The sequence below is a fragment of the Cornus florida genome, unplaced genomic scaffold, assembly GCF_030987335.1.
Source record: "Cornus florida cultivar Cherokee Brave unplaced genomic scaffold, ASM3098733v1 CherokeeBrave_3.0.0_Hap2_Chr04, whole genome shotgun sequence".
In the NCBI taxonomy this organism is placed as follows: domain Eukaryota; kingdom Viridiplantae; phylum Streptophyta; class Magnoliopsida; order Cornales; family Cornaceae; genus Cornus; species Cornus florida.
Genome location: NW_026775574.1, coordinates 84,873,984 through 84,889,059, shown reverse-complemented (window position 1 = coordinate 84,889,059; position 15,076 = coordinate 84,873,984). Strand labels below are relative to the sequence as shown.

At 37.8% G+C, this 15,076-nt stretch overlaps 1 protein-coding gene and 1 pseudogene across 1 annotated transcript; one reads left to right on the top strand and one right to left on the bottom strand.

The window, feature by feature from the left end:
- Positions 1 to 696: 696 nt before the first annotated feature.
- LOC132303749 (endoribonuclease YBEY, chloroplastic) lies at positions 697 to 11,504 on the top strand. Its single transcript, XM_059801144.1, has 12 exons — positions 697 to 1,088; positions 2,289 to 2,540; positions 2,612 to 2,707; positions 3,822 to 4,005; positions 4,148 to 4,216; positions 4,296 to 4,396; positions 4,521 to 4,613; positions 5,379 to 5,450; positions 6,005 to 6,124; positions 6,228 to 6,278; positions 8,980 to 9,168; positions 11,082 to 11,504. Exons 1-12 carry the CDS (start codon positions 699 to 701, stop codon positions 11,247 to 11,249), a joined length of 1,785 nt encoding a protein of 594 aa, XP_059657127.1. The 5' UTR covers positions 697 to 698; the 3' UTR covers positions 11,250 to 11,504.
- Positions 11,505 to 13,457: 1,953 nt separating this feature from the next.
- On the bottom strand, positions 13,458 to 14,439 carry LOC132305253 (MDIS1-interacting receptor like kinase 2-like; annotated as a pseudogene).
- Positions 14,440 to 15,076: the final 637 nt, after the last annotated feature.

The following is a 15,076-nucleotide window of genomic DNA, read 5'->3' as shown; positions in this document are numbered from 1 at the left end:
GGAGACAAGCTTTGGAATGTGGGACGCAGCGGAGTCAGCGCCGCACTGCGACGAGGGCGTCGCAGGATTTGGGTGGGGGAGAATGTCACGATCCGATTCCTAACGACGCCATGAGCATAGAAGATACGCATGCTGATTGGCTAAGAACATTCATTGACTGGGAATGGTTCCAGGGAAGGGGCGTGCAGGAGCACAGGATGGTACCTCTTCAGAGTTCAGGCAGGTCGACTCGGTTCAGTTCGAGGTGCTTGTCGCTGGTCGTGGACTTGACTATGAAGAAGGGAGTTGGCCATCCCTGCACAAACTGGTCGGGAGCTGGAGCCGTTCCCCTGACGAGGCCATGGCAGGCCGAAACCAGTCAGCATGTATCCTTGGGAGGGCAGGTCGTGGTGGCTGACCAGGGCGCTTGTGCGAGCTGAAGCAACGCCTTGGTGCCGCACGGGCCGTGCCGCTGCGCCAAATCTCTAGGCCCGTGACAGTATGCAAACATCGCTGTTACTGTAAAAAGATTTTCTATGAGAAAATCCTTCGTCCGTGGGTGTTTGATACTTCGAAAAAAACGAAACGACGAGAGGAATTTACGGTGAACACCACCCACGCTGAAACAAAAAAACATAAAAAAAAAAAAAAAAAAAAAAAAAAAAAAAAAAACACGTCGCTCTCAGTATACAAAACCACTTTTTGGTCTCTCAAATTTAATGATTTATCGTCGTTCCATTTTTCCTGTTCTTCGCCTCCTCCACCCACCCTTCTCCGGCGACGCCATGGCGGCGCGTCTAATCACGCACGCCATGCCCGCCACTTTCGCCATTTCATCTCATCCCTCTTCTTTGCAGTCGAGTCTCGCTCCTTCTTTGACTCGATTATATGTTTCGTCTTCGTTCTTGGATTCCACGGTATTTGGTCGGAGGTTCAGTGCCTTCCGATTCGAGGATCGAAGGGCTTCGAGAGGGCTTGTGAGGGTTTTTGCGTCGCAGAGAGGGTACCGGAAGGTTCGGCAACGGACGGCGAAGAGTAAAGAGAAGGAATTGGAACTCGATGTCAAGATTTGTATCGAAGAGCAATTGCCTGACGATCCTGAAATTCTGGTTTCTGTCTTTCTCTGTGTGTGTGTATATATATATAGAAGTTAGTGTGTGTTTGTTTATAGTATTGAATTTATAGCTCTTACACTAATGTGATTTTTTGTAAATTTTAGTTATAGTTGGAATACAGAAATGCGAAAATGAGTTTAGATGCAAACAAATTGAAAAGGAATTAGGAGAAGGTTTAGGGGTAATAAAAAAGTTCTGAAATGATCTACATTTGCACAATGTAATCGATTTGCCGAATGAATACTAGGTTAACAAGTAAAGGGACTAATCACTGAAGGCAATGCAGTTTTACCCATGAATCATTCGTTGTTAGGGATACAAATGAACTGATCTGAGCCGAGTATTGGCTGTTTAAGCTCAATTCGTTAAACTTAAAATTTGTATTCAAGCTTGGTTTATTTATATTTTGCTGATCACAAGCTTCATTTAAGAGGTTTGAATTATAGTCTTAGCATATTTAACATGTGATATAAGTCAGTGATTGTAACTTCATATTATAATAGTATTTTTTTTTATGTTACTTTCATAAAAGGACCTGATCACTAAACTACTTGACACTAATACGTATGTTTCATGAGCTGAAATGAGTAATGCTTTGGTGTTGCTCGATCTTGGTTTAGTAAGAAATTGAGTTTAGAATATATATTCAAGCTTAGTTCATGTAACTGGTGAACAAGCTTGAATGAGATTCTTAGCAAGCCAAATACGAGTTGTTCATGAGCGGGTTGGTTCTTTCTCACTTATAATCATAACATTTCAGTGTAAAACTGACACTAAAAATAAATAAATAAAAAGAAAAGAAAAGAAATCCCAAACCCTTATGGGCCTTATTCGAAAATGGAAACTCTTTACCAATACATGAATTTTTTTTCCTCAATTTACTGGCAATGTATTATGCTTGTTCATGTGGCACACTAACAGAGCCTACGAAGTGAGGAGTTGCCAATAAATTGTCTATAGTTTTTGTCCACAGAAGAATCCTAACTTACTAGGACTTTAAAATATTCAAATAATGCCCTTATGTGTATAGCACTATAGCCTCATGGAACAATTCAAATTCAAAAAAAGAGGAAGAAATTAAAAAAAGAGCCGAGTGTCATCTGAACATGTCCTCGTCATCCCATCGAAGTGCCGATTATTTAAATCTTTTACTTATTCCCTCTATCTATTTATTAGTTTCCATACGTGTTTCAGGATATTGCAGAAATGCTCCGTCTAAATGTTCCAATGGCAATGAAGTTTGCATTTCAAAATCTGCAAGATTCAGTATATAAAACAAGAGATAATGCTATAGATGATGTTAGTGGATTTGAAAATGTCGAGTTATCAATACTTCTTTGCAATGATGATTTCATCTGCAAACTTAATAAAGACTGGAGGGATGAGGACCATGCTACTGATGTGCTCTCCATGTCCCAACATATTCCTGGACTGAAGCTTCCAATTGTAAGAACTCAATCCATCACCTTTGTGATCTGTCTTGACTAACAAACTTGACATGCTCTTTCATTTTGCAGCTCATGTTGGGTGACATTGTAATTTCAGTTGAGACAGCTGCAAGACAAGCACAGGAAAGGGGGCACACTCTTCTTGACGAGATCCGTATACTGTTGGTTGGTTCAACAATATTTTAACTAGTATCTTACATGTTCACGCATCTGTGTTTATATGCAAGTGCATACTTAAGTCTCATGTTGTTTATTTTCTTATACTTTAAATTGTCTTGATGTGGGCACCACTTCTTCTTTTCCTTTCATTTATTTTCACATTTCAATTGTTTGAGATTCAGCTATTCTACTTCCTGGGAAAAAAACACATTAAGATCACAAGAATAATTGCAGTTGATATGTGTCAGACACCCTTCACTTTTGAAGAAAGTATTCAGGATTATGTTACATGAATTCTCTTTTTGCTTCCTAGGTTCTTGTGCCGATATGACACATAATGGGTAATGGATATGTGATATCTCCAACATAACTTTTCTTTTCTTTTTTTTTTTCAAATTTGGACATGCTGAACCTTTACAAGTGATGATGGAGAAAAAGCAAAAGCTCAAAATTGATAGTGGAGAAGGTTTCCAACTCTCATGGAGAGATGATGTAAACCTTTTGTTGTACCACATCTCATTTAAATTCTAATCAAATACATTCTTTAATAACAATAACATAAAAAATATATAACATATAATGTATGTAAATGTGGGAGATGTGTCTGCGTACCCATACCTAACTTCTGGACACATTTCAATTCATATTTCTATATCCTAAATCTAGTCCCAAACCTGTGCCCGATTCATTGTACCTTGGTCCATATAACATAGATTCATAAAAAGGTGAGACTTTTCCCCCCCTTTGGTGTGCTTGTGCGTGTTTATGTGTGTCCATGCGTGCATGCACGTGAAGGGTGCGGTTTAGGTTTGAACAAAGAAGCTAGGATGAAAATCAACCTGCTACACTCCCTTACATTCTGTTTGTGTCTTGAGGCATGTGTACTGTAGATGTGTTACTTATCTCTTGCTTATAGCTTTAGAAGAGTAGTTGCCAGTGAACGGAAGAAAGGAAACAGCTGATAGTACATTCAGGATTTTTTATTATTTTTTTTAAAAGAAAAGAAAAAAACTGATAGTAGAAGTAGATTGTTGACTGTTTTCAGCTTATAAGAAATTATTTTTTGGTCAGAAAGTGTTTAATGCAAAATAATAATTGTAATTGCTTTAAACCCCCGCAGGTTCATGGGCTGTTGCATCTTATAGGATTTGATCATGAGTTTAATGATGAGGCTGAATTAGAAATGGAGGAGGCGGAGGAACTTCTTTTGAGGACTCTTGGTTGGAAGGGGAAAGGATTAATTCGGAGTGCATATGATGCTGAAGCTGATGGAATTCCTCAAATTCAGATGGATAATTCAGATGGTAATTTCATTCTTATCAATTCTAAGGTTACAAACTTGTAGTCCAATAGATCTTCCTCTTGGGTGAAAACTCTCTCTATCCATTTGAGCTATGGTCACCATGTGAGATAGTGGAGGGAAACTTACATGTGAATTGTTAAAAGACAGGAAGAAAGAAGGCAGTCTTCGATTTTACAGACCAAAATTCAGCCACATCTTCTGTGATATGGATGGTGAGATTGCCTAAAATGCTTTTAAATGTTTTCTGGATTCTTTCATATGCTTATAATGATTTTGCTGTTAAAATACAAGGCACACTACTGAACAGCAAAAGTCAAATTACCTCAACAACTGCAAAAGCTTTACGAGAGGCCTCGTCAAGGGGTGTAAAAGTGGTGATAGCCACTGGGAAAGTAAGGACAGATGATAATTTAGCTTTCTTTTACTGAATTATTATGTTTGTTTCATTTCTGTTGGACAGTGTTGTTATTTTGACACATATTCTAAATATTAATTATCACTAATATCTGGGAACAGACTCGTCCGGCAGTCATAAGTGCTTTGAAGATGGTAGATTTAGCAGGGATTGATGGCATTATTTCAGAGTTTTCCCCAGGGGTTTTCTTACAGGTTTTTATATATTCCCTCTGTTATAATCACTTTCAGCATGCCTTATATGAGGGATAACTTCTGCATGTTCTTGTAAGGGTTCTAAAGGCAAATGTGTGACCTTTCTGGATGAATAAATTGATGGTGTATTTTTAAGTTCTGTGCTTATGTTGAGTTCCCCTAAACATATAATAAGATGCTTACAACACTTCTGGTTGGATGCCTCTTCCATAATATTCTTGTATCTCGTGATACAACTTCATTTATCTTCAGTGTTTTGCCAGGGATAACTACTTGAGTCTTTCTACTGAGAGCATTTAAATAATAGTACTTTAATTTTTTTTTTTCCTGGTTAATTATAGTATTTTAATTCGTTTAGGAAAATAAAAATTATAGTATTTTAATTATAGTATATGGAGGTTGATAAAGTAATATGTTAAACAACACATATGGTTAATACATGCTATTTCCAGTGTCCATCACCTAATATATACATTAATTTAAACACCTATCAGTTCCATGATCGACAAATTGACTGGACCTCTGCAATTTCGTTGCATGAGAACCCCAAGGAAACATGAAGGTTATCTTTTTTTTCATCTCCAGGGAAAGTTCCTTCTGTGGAAAATGCGTTATTTGGATTACCTCTGCTCCTCACTGGTCTTGCATATTTATAGTTTTTGCATTCTTGAAATGTTTTGCCGTAGTCATTTTGGTTCAGTCTCAAGCTGATCACTACATGTACCATCTGTTGTCTCTTATTGTTAGTTCTCTAATTTATTTCAGGGGTTGCTTGTTTATGGTAGACAAGGTAGGGAAATTTTCAGAAGGAATTTAGATCGAGATGTCTGCAGGGAGGTAATGTCTCTCATTTTGGGATTCAAGAGATGTCTGCGCGTTACTGATAAGTTTTTTAATCAAATTTGTTATTACACACAAGGCAACTTAGGAATTTTTTTCTTTTTGTGGGCTAGTGGTTTCCTGCTTCTTCACCTGTAGTAGGAAAATAATATGCCATACATCAATTGCATTCATTGGCCTCTTTCTACTCAGTTGTGCCAATCTATGTTGGTCCTATTATTTGAGGGTAATAGTAAGCTAATGTGCCACTGGGCCTCGTCTTAGGTGCAAGGGTACTGCCACTGCTTAAGCAGTCATGAATTGTGATTATGTGACTTATGTGCTTCTAATTGGTTACTTAGAAAGAATTATCAACCTTTTATTGAAGTACCAGAAACTTCTTGGCAGCCTCTCCTTTTTCACTGGCCCCTTAAATATGCAGTTCTCTGTGGTTTTTAACTGATTTTCAAGAGTCAAATTCCTTGGCAAGGCATGCAGGATAGTCTATGCTTGTTATATTCTTATTCTCTGTGGTAAAACTGTTTTAGATGTTTCTGATGTCTAAATTGCAGGCATTTCTCTACTCTTTGGAGCATAAAGTTCCACTTATCGCGTTCAGTGAGGATCGGTGCTTAACATTATTTGATCACCCTCTTGCAGACTTGCTTCATACTGTATATTACGAGCCAAAGGTACCTGATGACACTTATATTTTTTTCCTTTGTAATAATCCTTTCAGCTATTACCGGAGTGGGGATATTCATATGTGTGGTTGACATGAAAGTTTGTTGACAGGCAGAGATCATTCCTTCAGTCGAGCTCCTCTTGGCTGGTGTTGACATCCAGGTATGCTGTTAAAGTTGGCAGATTTGTAGTTTCATCCACATTTTGAAGCATGGGTTAATTGAGCACAAAATTTTCATACTTCAAAGCTGCACAGTTCTTGTTTTTTACCGTAACACTGCCCAAAAGTGCTCACTCACAGTTTCTATCGTGTAACATTTGAATTGGACTACTTTCTCATATTCTTGATGTGACCGAGTAGCCACGTTTACTCTGTCTCCAATTATTAATAATCGTCTAATTATGATTGAAATCCTTATGAGAGGCCATACTGGTGAAAAATCCAGGAGGATAGGCATATGGAATCACAGACAGTCGAGTGGATGATTAGATAGATACTTTTTTTATTGAATATGCCCAATTGAAAGTTTATTTGCTTAGCAGCATAATCAATCAACGAAATAATCTGATGATCATGCAATCAATTACTGTAATTAGGAGGGTTAAGCTTTAGAGGTCTCAAAAGTTTGATCAATTCTACTGACTCTATTTGAGGCTTGATCATGCTATCTTAAAGTTTGATCTAAGTTCGACCAACCCTATATCTCAATTGATGGAGTAGGTACTGGACACACTTCGATTGGTCAACCATCAACTCTGTCAGTTGAATAGTGATCGTTGCTCTACTACTGGCTTTTTCCTTTTCGTTGGTGACTCTCAACTATCTTGGAAGAGTGAGAAAGAGACCATACTCGCTCTAGTGCAGAAGCCGAGTACAGGATCCTTGCTGATACTACATCAGAGATTATTTTGTTGCGATGGTTATACTTAAAGACGAGTCACTTTTTCTGGGCCTACTATCTCTTTTGTGACAACATGAGTGCTATCCAACACCCTCTGACCTGTCTAATTTGACTTGTTTGCTCCAATGTCTAAAATCCAGCCTCCTCCAGATAAGGCTTCTTTTCTGTGAGACATTGATCTCTACAATCCACATGTACTTTCCACGCCAAACTTCCTAATTAATCTCAAAATGTGTCCATCCAAATATAAATTCAATCAGGGATTAATTTGGCCATTGAAAACTTCATTTTCCAACCTAAACCCTAGAGTCTTAGGGTCACTTACCTTTCCTAAAGTGTGCTCAATATAACTTGAAGAATCATGTTTGTTAGGTTGTAGGACTTGGGTTGAAAAATTTCGTAGATCAAAATTAAGAGTCCTTGACTTTTGTTTTTAGTTTCTAGTTTAAATTAGAAAATTCAGAAGGTAGTGTTACTTGTTACATCTTGCTCATGTTTGATGATGAAATAGAAGTTACATTCAAGGATAAATGCGTAACCTTCTACACCAAGGGTAAAAAGGTAGTTTGACGCTTGCATGCACTCGGCAAATTAGGGTACATGCATTCATTCATTAGCTTTTCTAATTCACTTGGTTTAATTTTGTTTGATTCTGAAAATCCTTTTTGATATGCATATAGTGTTTCTAGAAACTTCCTTTCTAGAACTTTCTAAATGTAAAAATGTAGTAGGCTTTGATCAATCAAGGGCCACTGGAGTTGTGTCGATCGATCGACTGGTTCCTCAATTGATTGAGCAGTTTGGAACTTCAGTTTCCTTTTCAATTTAAGATACTGAAAAACCTATTCTCTATACTTCTAATTTGCCTATATATATATATAACTCTAGGACAGATTACATATACCTAGAATACAACTTACAACACATACAAAGAGTATATTTGTAAGTTTTAGAGTGCATCTATTTTTCTTTACATTCATCATTCTTGCATTAGAAGTGAGTGCGTTCTTAGAGTGTCTGACATCATCGCTGCGGAGTTCAACACCAATGTCAATCCATTTAACAGAGATTGATTCGGACAACTACTGGCTGAGACTAAATCACTAGTGCGAGAAGCAGATTCGTGAGGAATGAAGTTTGTTGACTAGCGGATTGTATGCCTGGAGAGTTGGGGAGAGTTTGGTGGATTTATCTGTGTCAAGAGGTAACTAGGTTTTTTTAGGGTTTTGGGAAATTGTTAACCTAGGTTGTACTGCTTCTTTCTCGTAGTGTATTTGGTTTGCTTCGATTAAGTTCCGTGATTTTTTCCAGTTGGGTTTTCTACGGTTCATTAATAATTGCTTTACCTGTTTATTGCATGATTGGATGATGGATTAAGTAACATGTTAGTTTTTAGTCATAATTTGAATTGAAAGTTTCTGTTTATTTCTTTTAAATTCAAAAAGTAGTTAAACTTATTTAGTCAACCAACAAGACCTACTTAATCCCCGTCTAAGTATAGATCGTGGACTTGGCATGACTCTATTGCATTCTAACGAACTTACAGAGTAGAAACAAATTTGGCTCTGTCTTCAATCTTTGATGATGAACCATGGACGAGCACCTCATCCCTCAGTCCCTCTTAACGTAATTCAACTTTTATTTAAAAGAATCTGCCAACAATGCATCTCTCTTAACACTTGGATATATGTTTATAAGCATAACCTACTGCAGTGCGAGTTCTTTGTAGTAGTTGTGTTCTTGTGATTAACTGGTGACTGGTAGGCTCTGTTATAGTTTTTTCCTTGTATTTTGCATATATAATGAATATATATGCATAAATAAGCTGGAGGGAAACATTTAAAAAATGTCATTTGTTAGTCGTAGCAGATGACTCCTCCTGGTCATCAAGTAAACTAAATCAATATACTAATTTATGATTATCGTTTTCAAATTGTGAAACATTTTGTTCGAATTCGCAGAAGCTGATCTTCTTAGACACTGCTGAGGGAGTGGCTACTACTCTGCGGCCATACTGGTCAGGAGCAACAAGAGATCGTGCCACAGTCGTCCAGGCTGTTCCAGACATGCTTGAAATTGTCCCCCCTGGAACATCAAAAGGGAATGGAGTAAGGATACTTCTTGATCATTTGGGTGTTACTGCAAAGGAGGTATGCGGCAACAAATTCCCTACCCATCTAATTGTTTGGGTTATTTTATTCCAAATATATAATGGACAGTTACCAATTTGCTGGAAATGACCCAAATAACAGGTCTCTATTGTCAGTCCAGTCCACTAAACTGATTGCTTGGGCTTTGATTAGGAAGGAACATGGACCCACGCCATGTCATTGGTAGGATAATGTGGGAATGGTGGATTAGTAGGCCAGAGGGTCAGGGTTGCACTTTGCACCATTTCAGCACCAATCATTTATGGATTTTGGTGGACTGGGGCTTTGTGGTCGAAGTCATAACTGGTCCTTATTGACTTGTGAATGCTTGCTGCATTTCTATTTGCTTAACACCATATTTTATCAGACTAGGCTGGAATAGACCCATTTCTTGTATTACCTAAGTTGGCTTACAGGTGCTGGCACCAGATGTAAGAACATCTTGATTACTGATCAGCTAAATCTCAGTATTCTATTAAAAGTAGAAATAGCTTTGAAGCCGTGTTATACATCTAAGTGAATAGGTTCAAAACAACATTCAATACCTTCTTTACAAGGCTTAAACCAGCTAGTTAAGTCCTCAACTTACACTGAGAAGTAGCATGATCCCATATAGATTCCGCAATCTCCATGATTGGCCAACTGCTCCGAGTAACAGTTGCATCTTTACCTTGGCTCAAAGTTTCCCCCAAATTACGCCCAAAGCTTATTCTCTCTATGTGTGTATCACTTTTCTTTTTCCTCCATTTCCTTGGTTAGAACCATAAATGTCGTCAAGATAAGATTGAAGTATGAAATGGAAAGACAAGAAGCTCTTCACACTACTCCACTCATGGTGTCAGCTTCGACATCCTTAGAACCATTAATGTCATCAAGATAAGATGGAAGTATGAATAGGGCGGACGAGAAGTCCTTCACCCACCTCCAGCCATGGCGTCTGTTTCTACATCCCATTCAAACCACTGCCACCAACCTAACACTGTCCAACTAGTTTGACATTTTACCAAGAAGTCTGAAAATCTTAAGCTCTTGAATAAAGTTTTCAAGTTTGTGGCCTAGTGGTATCTCCTCTCCTTTCAAAGTGAAAGATGGAGGGTTCAAGTCTTCCCAAGAGCATTCTGTGAACACCCCCCAACACCAAAAAAAAAAAAAACAAGAAGAAGGGATTTCATGGAACTGAATATCATTTTTGAAGGCATGGTTAGTTTTTAACTGTCTATTTTCCATTCGATTCACCTAGACTATATCCAAGGCAGAATTTTATATCAAAATTAATTATTGGCCTACAGGCTACATCTACTTGAGCCATTTTCACGACTCCAGTTATTCTTCATTATTTAGTTCTTATATAACAGCAAAAGAGGCTTTTTTCGTAGCCTTGTCATGGAGTAGAATAAATTGAATTATTGTGACGCCGTAAATATTTATATGTAGTCCTCTCCCCAGACCATGCCGTGGCAGGAGCTTCGTGCACTTGGTTAGCCTTTTTTTAGTTCCTTGCATATAGGGATGCTATCCAATTCAAGAGAAATATAGAAACTGGCACAGTAAACACACTCAAATTGACACCATCGGAGAAGATACCTCCAAAATTAGCTGGTGATTGTTTATTTAGAAAGATGGATGCAAGCACCAACATCTGATCATTGCCACCTCTTTTTGGAGGTGAATGGCATTCTCAATCTTGAATATGCATTTTCACATAGTGAGGCTTAGGACAGGTACCTTCAGACCACATGATCAGGGTTATAATCTTTAATGATGTTTGTAGAAGAAAACTATGAATCTTTGACTGCCCTAGTTGGCAAAAAGTCAAGAATAATGACAGATCTATTCCTGTGGGGTTTTCATGCCTTACAATGTTGGAAATATGGCCATCTTACCCTCTATTGGTTCGTACCGTTGGTTATTAGATAATGGCTGTTGGCGATGGGGAAAATGATGTTGAGATGCTCGAGTTGGCTTCTCTAGGCATTGCTCTCAGTAATGGATCAGAGAAGGCAAAAGCTGTGGCTAACGTGATTGGTGCCAGCAACGACGAAGATGGAGTAGCTGACGCCATCTACCGGTATGCATTCTGAGCTTCAGGCTTCAGCATTAAAATTAGGATGGACTTGATGTTACTTGTTATTTACAATGTAGGACACAATACACACTCATTATTGTTTGTGAATTTATTTTTCTTTCTTGATTATTTATTTTATTCAAAAGAATGTTTCTTATTAGCATGGTAGTGTAGAAAAGAGAAGCTTGTCACCTCTTTCGCAAGAAAGAAGAGAATTTGTACGAATTCTTAGTAAGTCCACAATTCTTCAATTATTGTCGACTTCATCTAAGAGCTATCTATCTATAGAAGTGTAAGAAGGAAGTCACTAATTTTCATTTACAGTTTTGAATTGATTAATTGGCTGGTTGGGGATATTTGAAATTTGAGGAGCTAAAATGGTGAGTAACAGAGCCAATTTCTGTTTGTCACTTTGTAGGTGGGCAATAAAAAATGCCGATATGTTAGAAAAAATACTAAATTTAGTTACCATAGTGCACATACTGGGCTTTAGAGCAGGGGAGTATTCTTTTTTTCTTTCTTTATTATGCAGTAATTACACCGTCTCTAACAGCTAACTTTTGGAGTAGACGGATGTTAACATAATAATACGTATCGGAGCAAAAAGAAGACCACAGTACCAACGGGCCAATGGTGTAGCGGTATCAGTCTCTTACTTCCCAAAGGGAGGTCTGGAGTTCAACTCTCAAAAGAGACATGTATGTGTGAGTACCAACTAGGAAAAAAAAGAAGGCCACGTGAGGGGGCGTGTTGAAGGATTTAAATCTCCACCTCCGCATACCTTGGGGTAGACTTGTCATAATGTTAGTGGTGGAAAACAAAAAATGTTCACAAAAAGATTGCAATTAAGTCTTGGACTGCTGTTATGTTGCCAACAGATGGAGCCTCATTTTCATAGACCAAATTTAGCATTAAGTTGTATAGACAATATTGGACTCTGCATCTCAAAACTCTTCTATCATGTAGTGCATTTCTCCTTGCAGCATTTAAGATGGTTTTGTCAGCAGTGAGCGAAAACTCCACGGCTCAACCTGCTCAGATCAATCAGCGAAAACTCCCATTCCCTCCGGCACCAATAGCTAGCTCGTCCGGTGTCATGCCGGCAGAGTTATGGAACGGGGTTTTGTAGGTCTCTTGAAACCCTAGGTGGGTCTGGTGACTCCATGCTCAGAGCATAAAGAAAGTAAGAGAGAGTTACAAAAGAAGTATGAGATACATATATAATTGTTGATGAAATGACTAGATTTTAAAATATGCATACTGAGGACACCTTTGAATTATCTTGTAGATTCTGTTGTAGGGTTCAAGATGACCTAACATGACAATTAGCAACTCCGATGAGTAGATAAATGGGTGTCCCAGACATGCCACATCATTGGATGACCTTACCAATGAAAATACACTGTAAACAACTTGTTGACAGCACATTTTATAAGTGGGTGGAACAAATTTTATTGGACGGTGCATTTTGATTTGAAGGGCATACCCGTGACCTCACCAATGAAAATACACTGTAACAACCCCGCAAAATGGTGAAGACGGTGGTCTTCTGGACAAGTCGAGACGTTTTGATGCTTTAACCACTATGTCTTCACTCCTTGGAAGATACAGGTCTCCTTATATTTAAATTATCATCCATTTTCTCGATTAAGAAAGCATTTAATTTATATGTTTACAACACACCTACTTTACAATGTATTGATTGATCGGATAAACATCTTGATTTCTAATTAGTTACTGAAATACAAATACATCAAGTCATTTAACTAGTAGAATTCCAACAAACAAGAAACTAATCCTATTATTTGGTATTATGTATTGACTAATACCAAGATTACTTGATTAATTGATCAAATATAAATCCTAATTCATTAGCTGCGACAGTGACATTTTATACAGAGGTTTAGCTAGTGAGTACTTGGAAGAAAGAACTTCTTGAGAGATGCGTCGCATTATTGGCCGAAACTTTGGTTCAGAATGTAAGCAAGCAAATGCCAATGTAGCAGTCAGACCAAAATCCCGCGCAACCCGTCCAGGCGCTGGAGTTTGGAGGCGTGCATCTAAAACATCCTCTAACATTATATTTTGAGTAGATGCTGATGCCAATGATTGGAGAAGTTCTCCCGGATGCCTTTCCATGAGCGTTTCCAATGCCACAACCCCAAAGCTATAAGCATCGCATTTTTCATTCACGACAATGGTGTAGGCAAGTTCTACACAAACAATAAAGATAGTTAATCAATTGTTAGAAAATAGTTTCCAATTTAGAATGCGGACCTTAAAAGCTACTCAGGAGACTCTGGAAAAAAAAAAAGAAAAAAAAAAGGGAGGTTGAAATTGCATATGAAGAATGGTTCACTTGGGGCAACATATCCATACCTGCCGGCAAGTACAATTCGGTTTGATGAATCAGGATATAACTGTCTAGCTGTGCCAAAATCAGCCACGACCACCTCCATTTCCGAGCTCAACAGGATGTTGTTGCTTGATATGTCGCGGTGAACAATTGGTGGATTGCAATCATGATGCATGTAAGACAAAGCATGTGCAATGCCTTTGATGGCGTTCACCCTCATAGTCCAATTCAACTCCGCAGCTTCAGCATCGTGTCTTAGGGCACAGAATAAGCTTCCTCTTTCCAAGTACGTAAATCAAGAACATGCAACGATTGTGCAAACAGAATCCGTAAAGCTTGACAATGTTTCGATGCCTTATTTCTGCTAACATTTGCACCTCATTCTTAAAACTCTTGTTGAAATTTGGTACCTCGGCTTCTGACCTGTGAAGTTTCTTCAAGTCAACAACTTGGCCACTCACCAACTGTGCCTTGTAAACACTGCCATAACCACCCATCCCTATGCAGTATCTAATGTCAAAGTCATCCGTTGCTTTAATTATATCTTCATACGCAATGCTTCCATCGTAATTCCACACTGAGAACAAATTTCCGTTCTTTATTGCCCTTTATTCGGATTGAGTATCTTTACTAACCTTACGACGGAGGAAGAAAATAATTACGAGGATTAAAAAGGAATGAGGATGACAAGCAAAATGACTTCAATAATATTGTTCGCCCACCAACCAGTGCCTTGAAGATCCTCTTCCTCTGTCCATGACGACGATTTCGACAGAATAGTCGTTGCCATTAAGTTAACATTAGATGCTATCCATACTACTACAACTGCACAATATTTAAAGGACGCCATGTTTATTTTCACAATGGATCAATGAATGGATGCATATGGTTGCTGTAAGTAGAATATATATATATATATATATATAGCTAGAGACTTTTGGCTTCCTCTCTAATTTCTGCCAAGTTTCGTAAGCGAAATAAATAATAAGAAATTCATAAGCGAAATAAATAGATGATAGTGAAGTCGGGACCTGGCCCAATGTTTCTCCTTAATATACATGCCTCTTGGGTCCAATTGTATATGTAATTTTTAATTTTTTTTATAAAATCCTTCATTTCTAGGGTTGTCCCTGGGTTCAATATACGTGGTGTGTGTATATATATATAAATATATATGAAAAAAAACATAAAAACCAATGGCCTATGAGATTTACTCTATATATATGTCCTAAGGTTTGGCCTCTTTTTGCAAAGCCTTCCCCTCTGTGTGCACAAATCAGTCCTCAATACATATATATTGAAATGACCAAAATGCCAATTCACTAAAGAGAAAAGACGTTATTACCCTTATTGAGTCATCAAATGACAAAAAAAAAAAAAAAAAAAAAAAAAAAAAAAAACAACCTACCTTGCTTTATTGTACATAACCCGCAACCGTAAATGGAATAAAATTAAAACCAACTTTTGAATAAAATATATTTAATTAA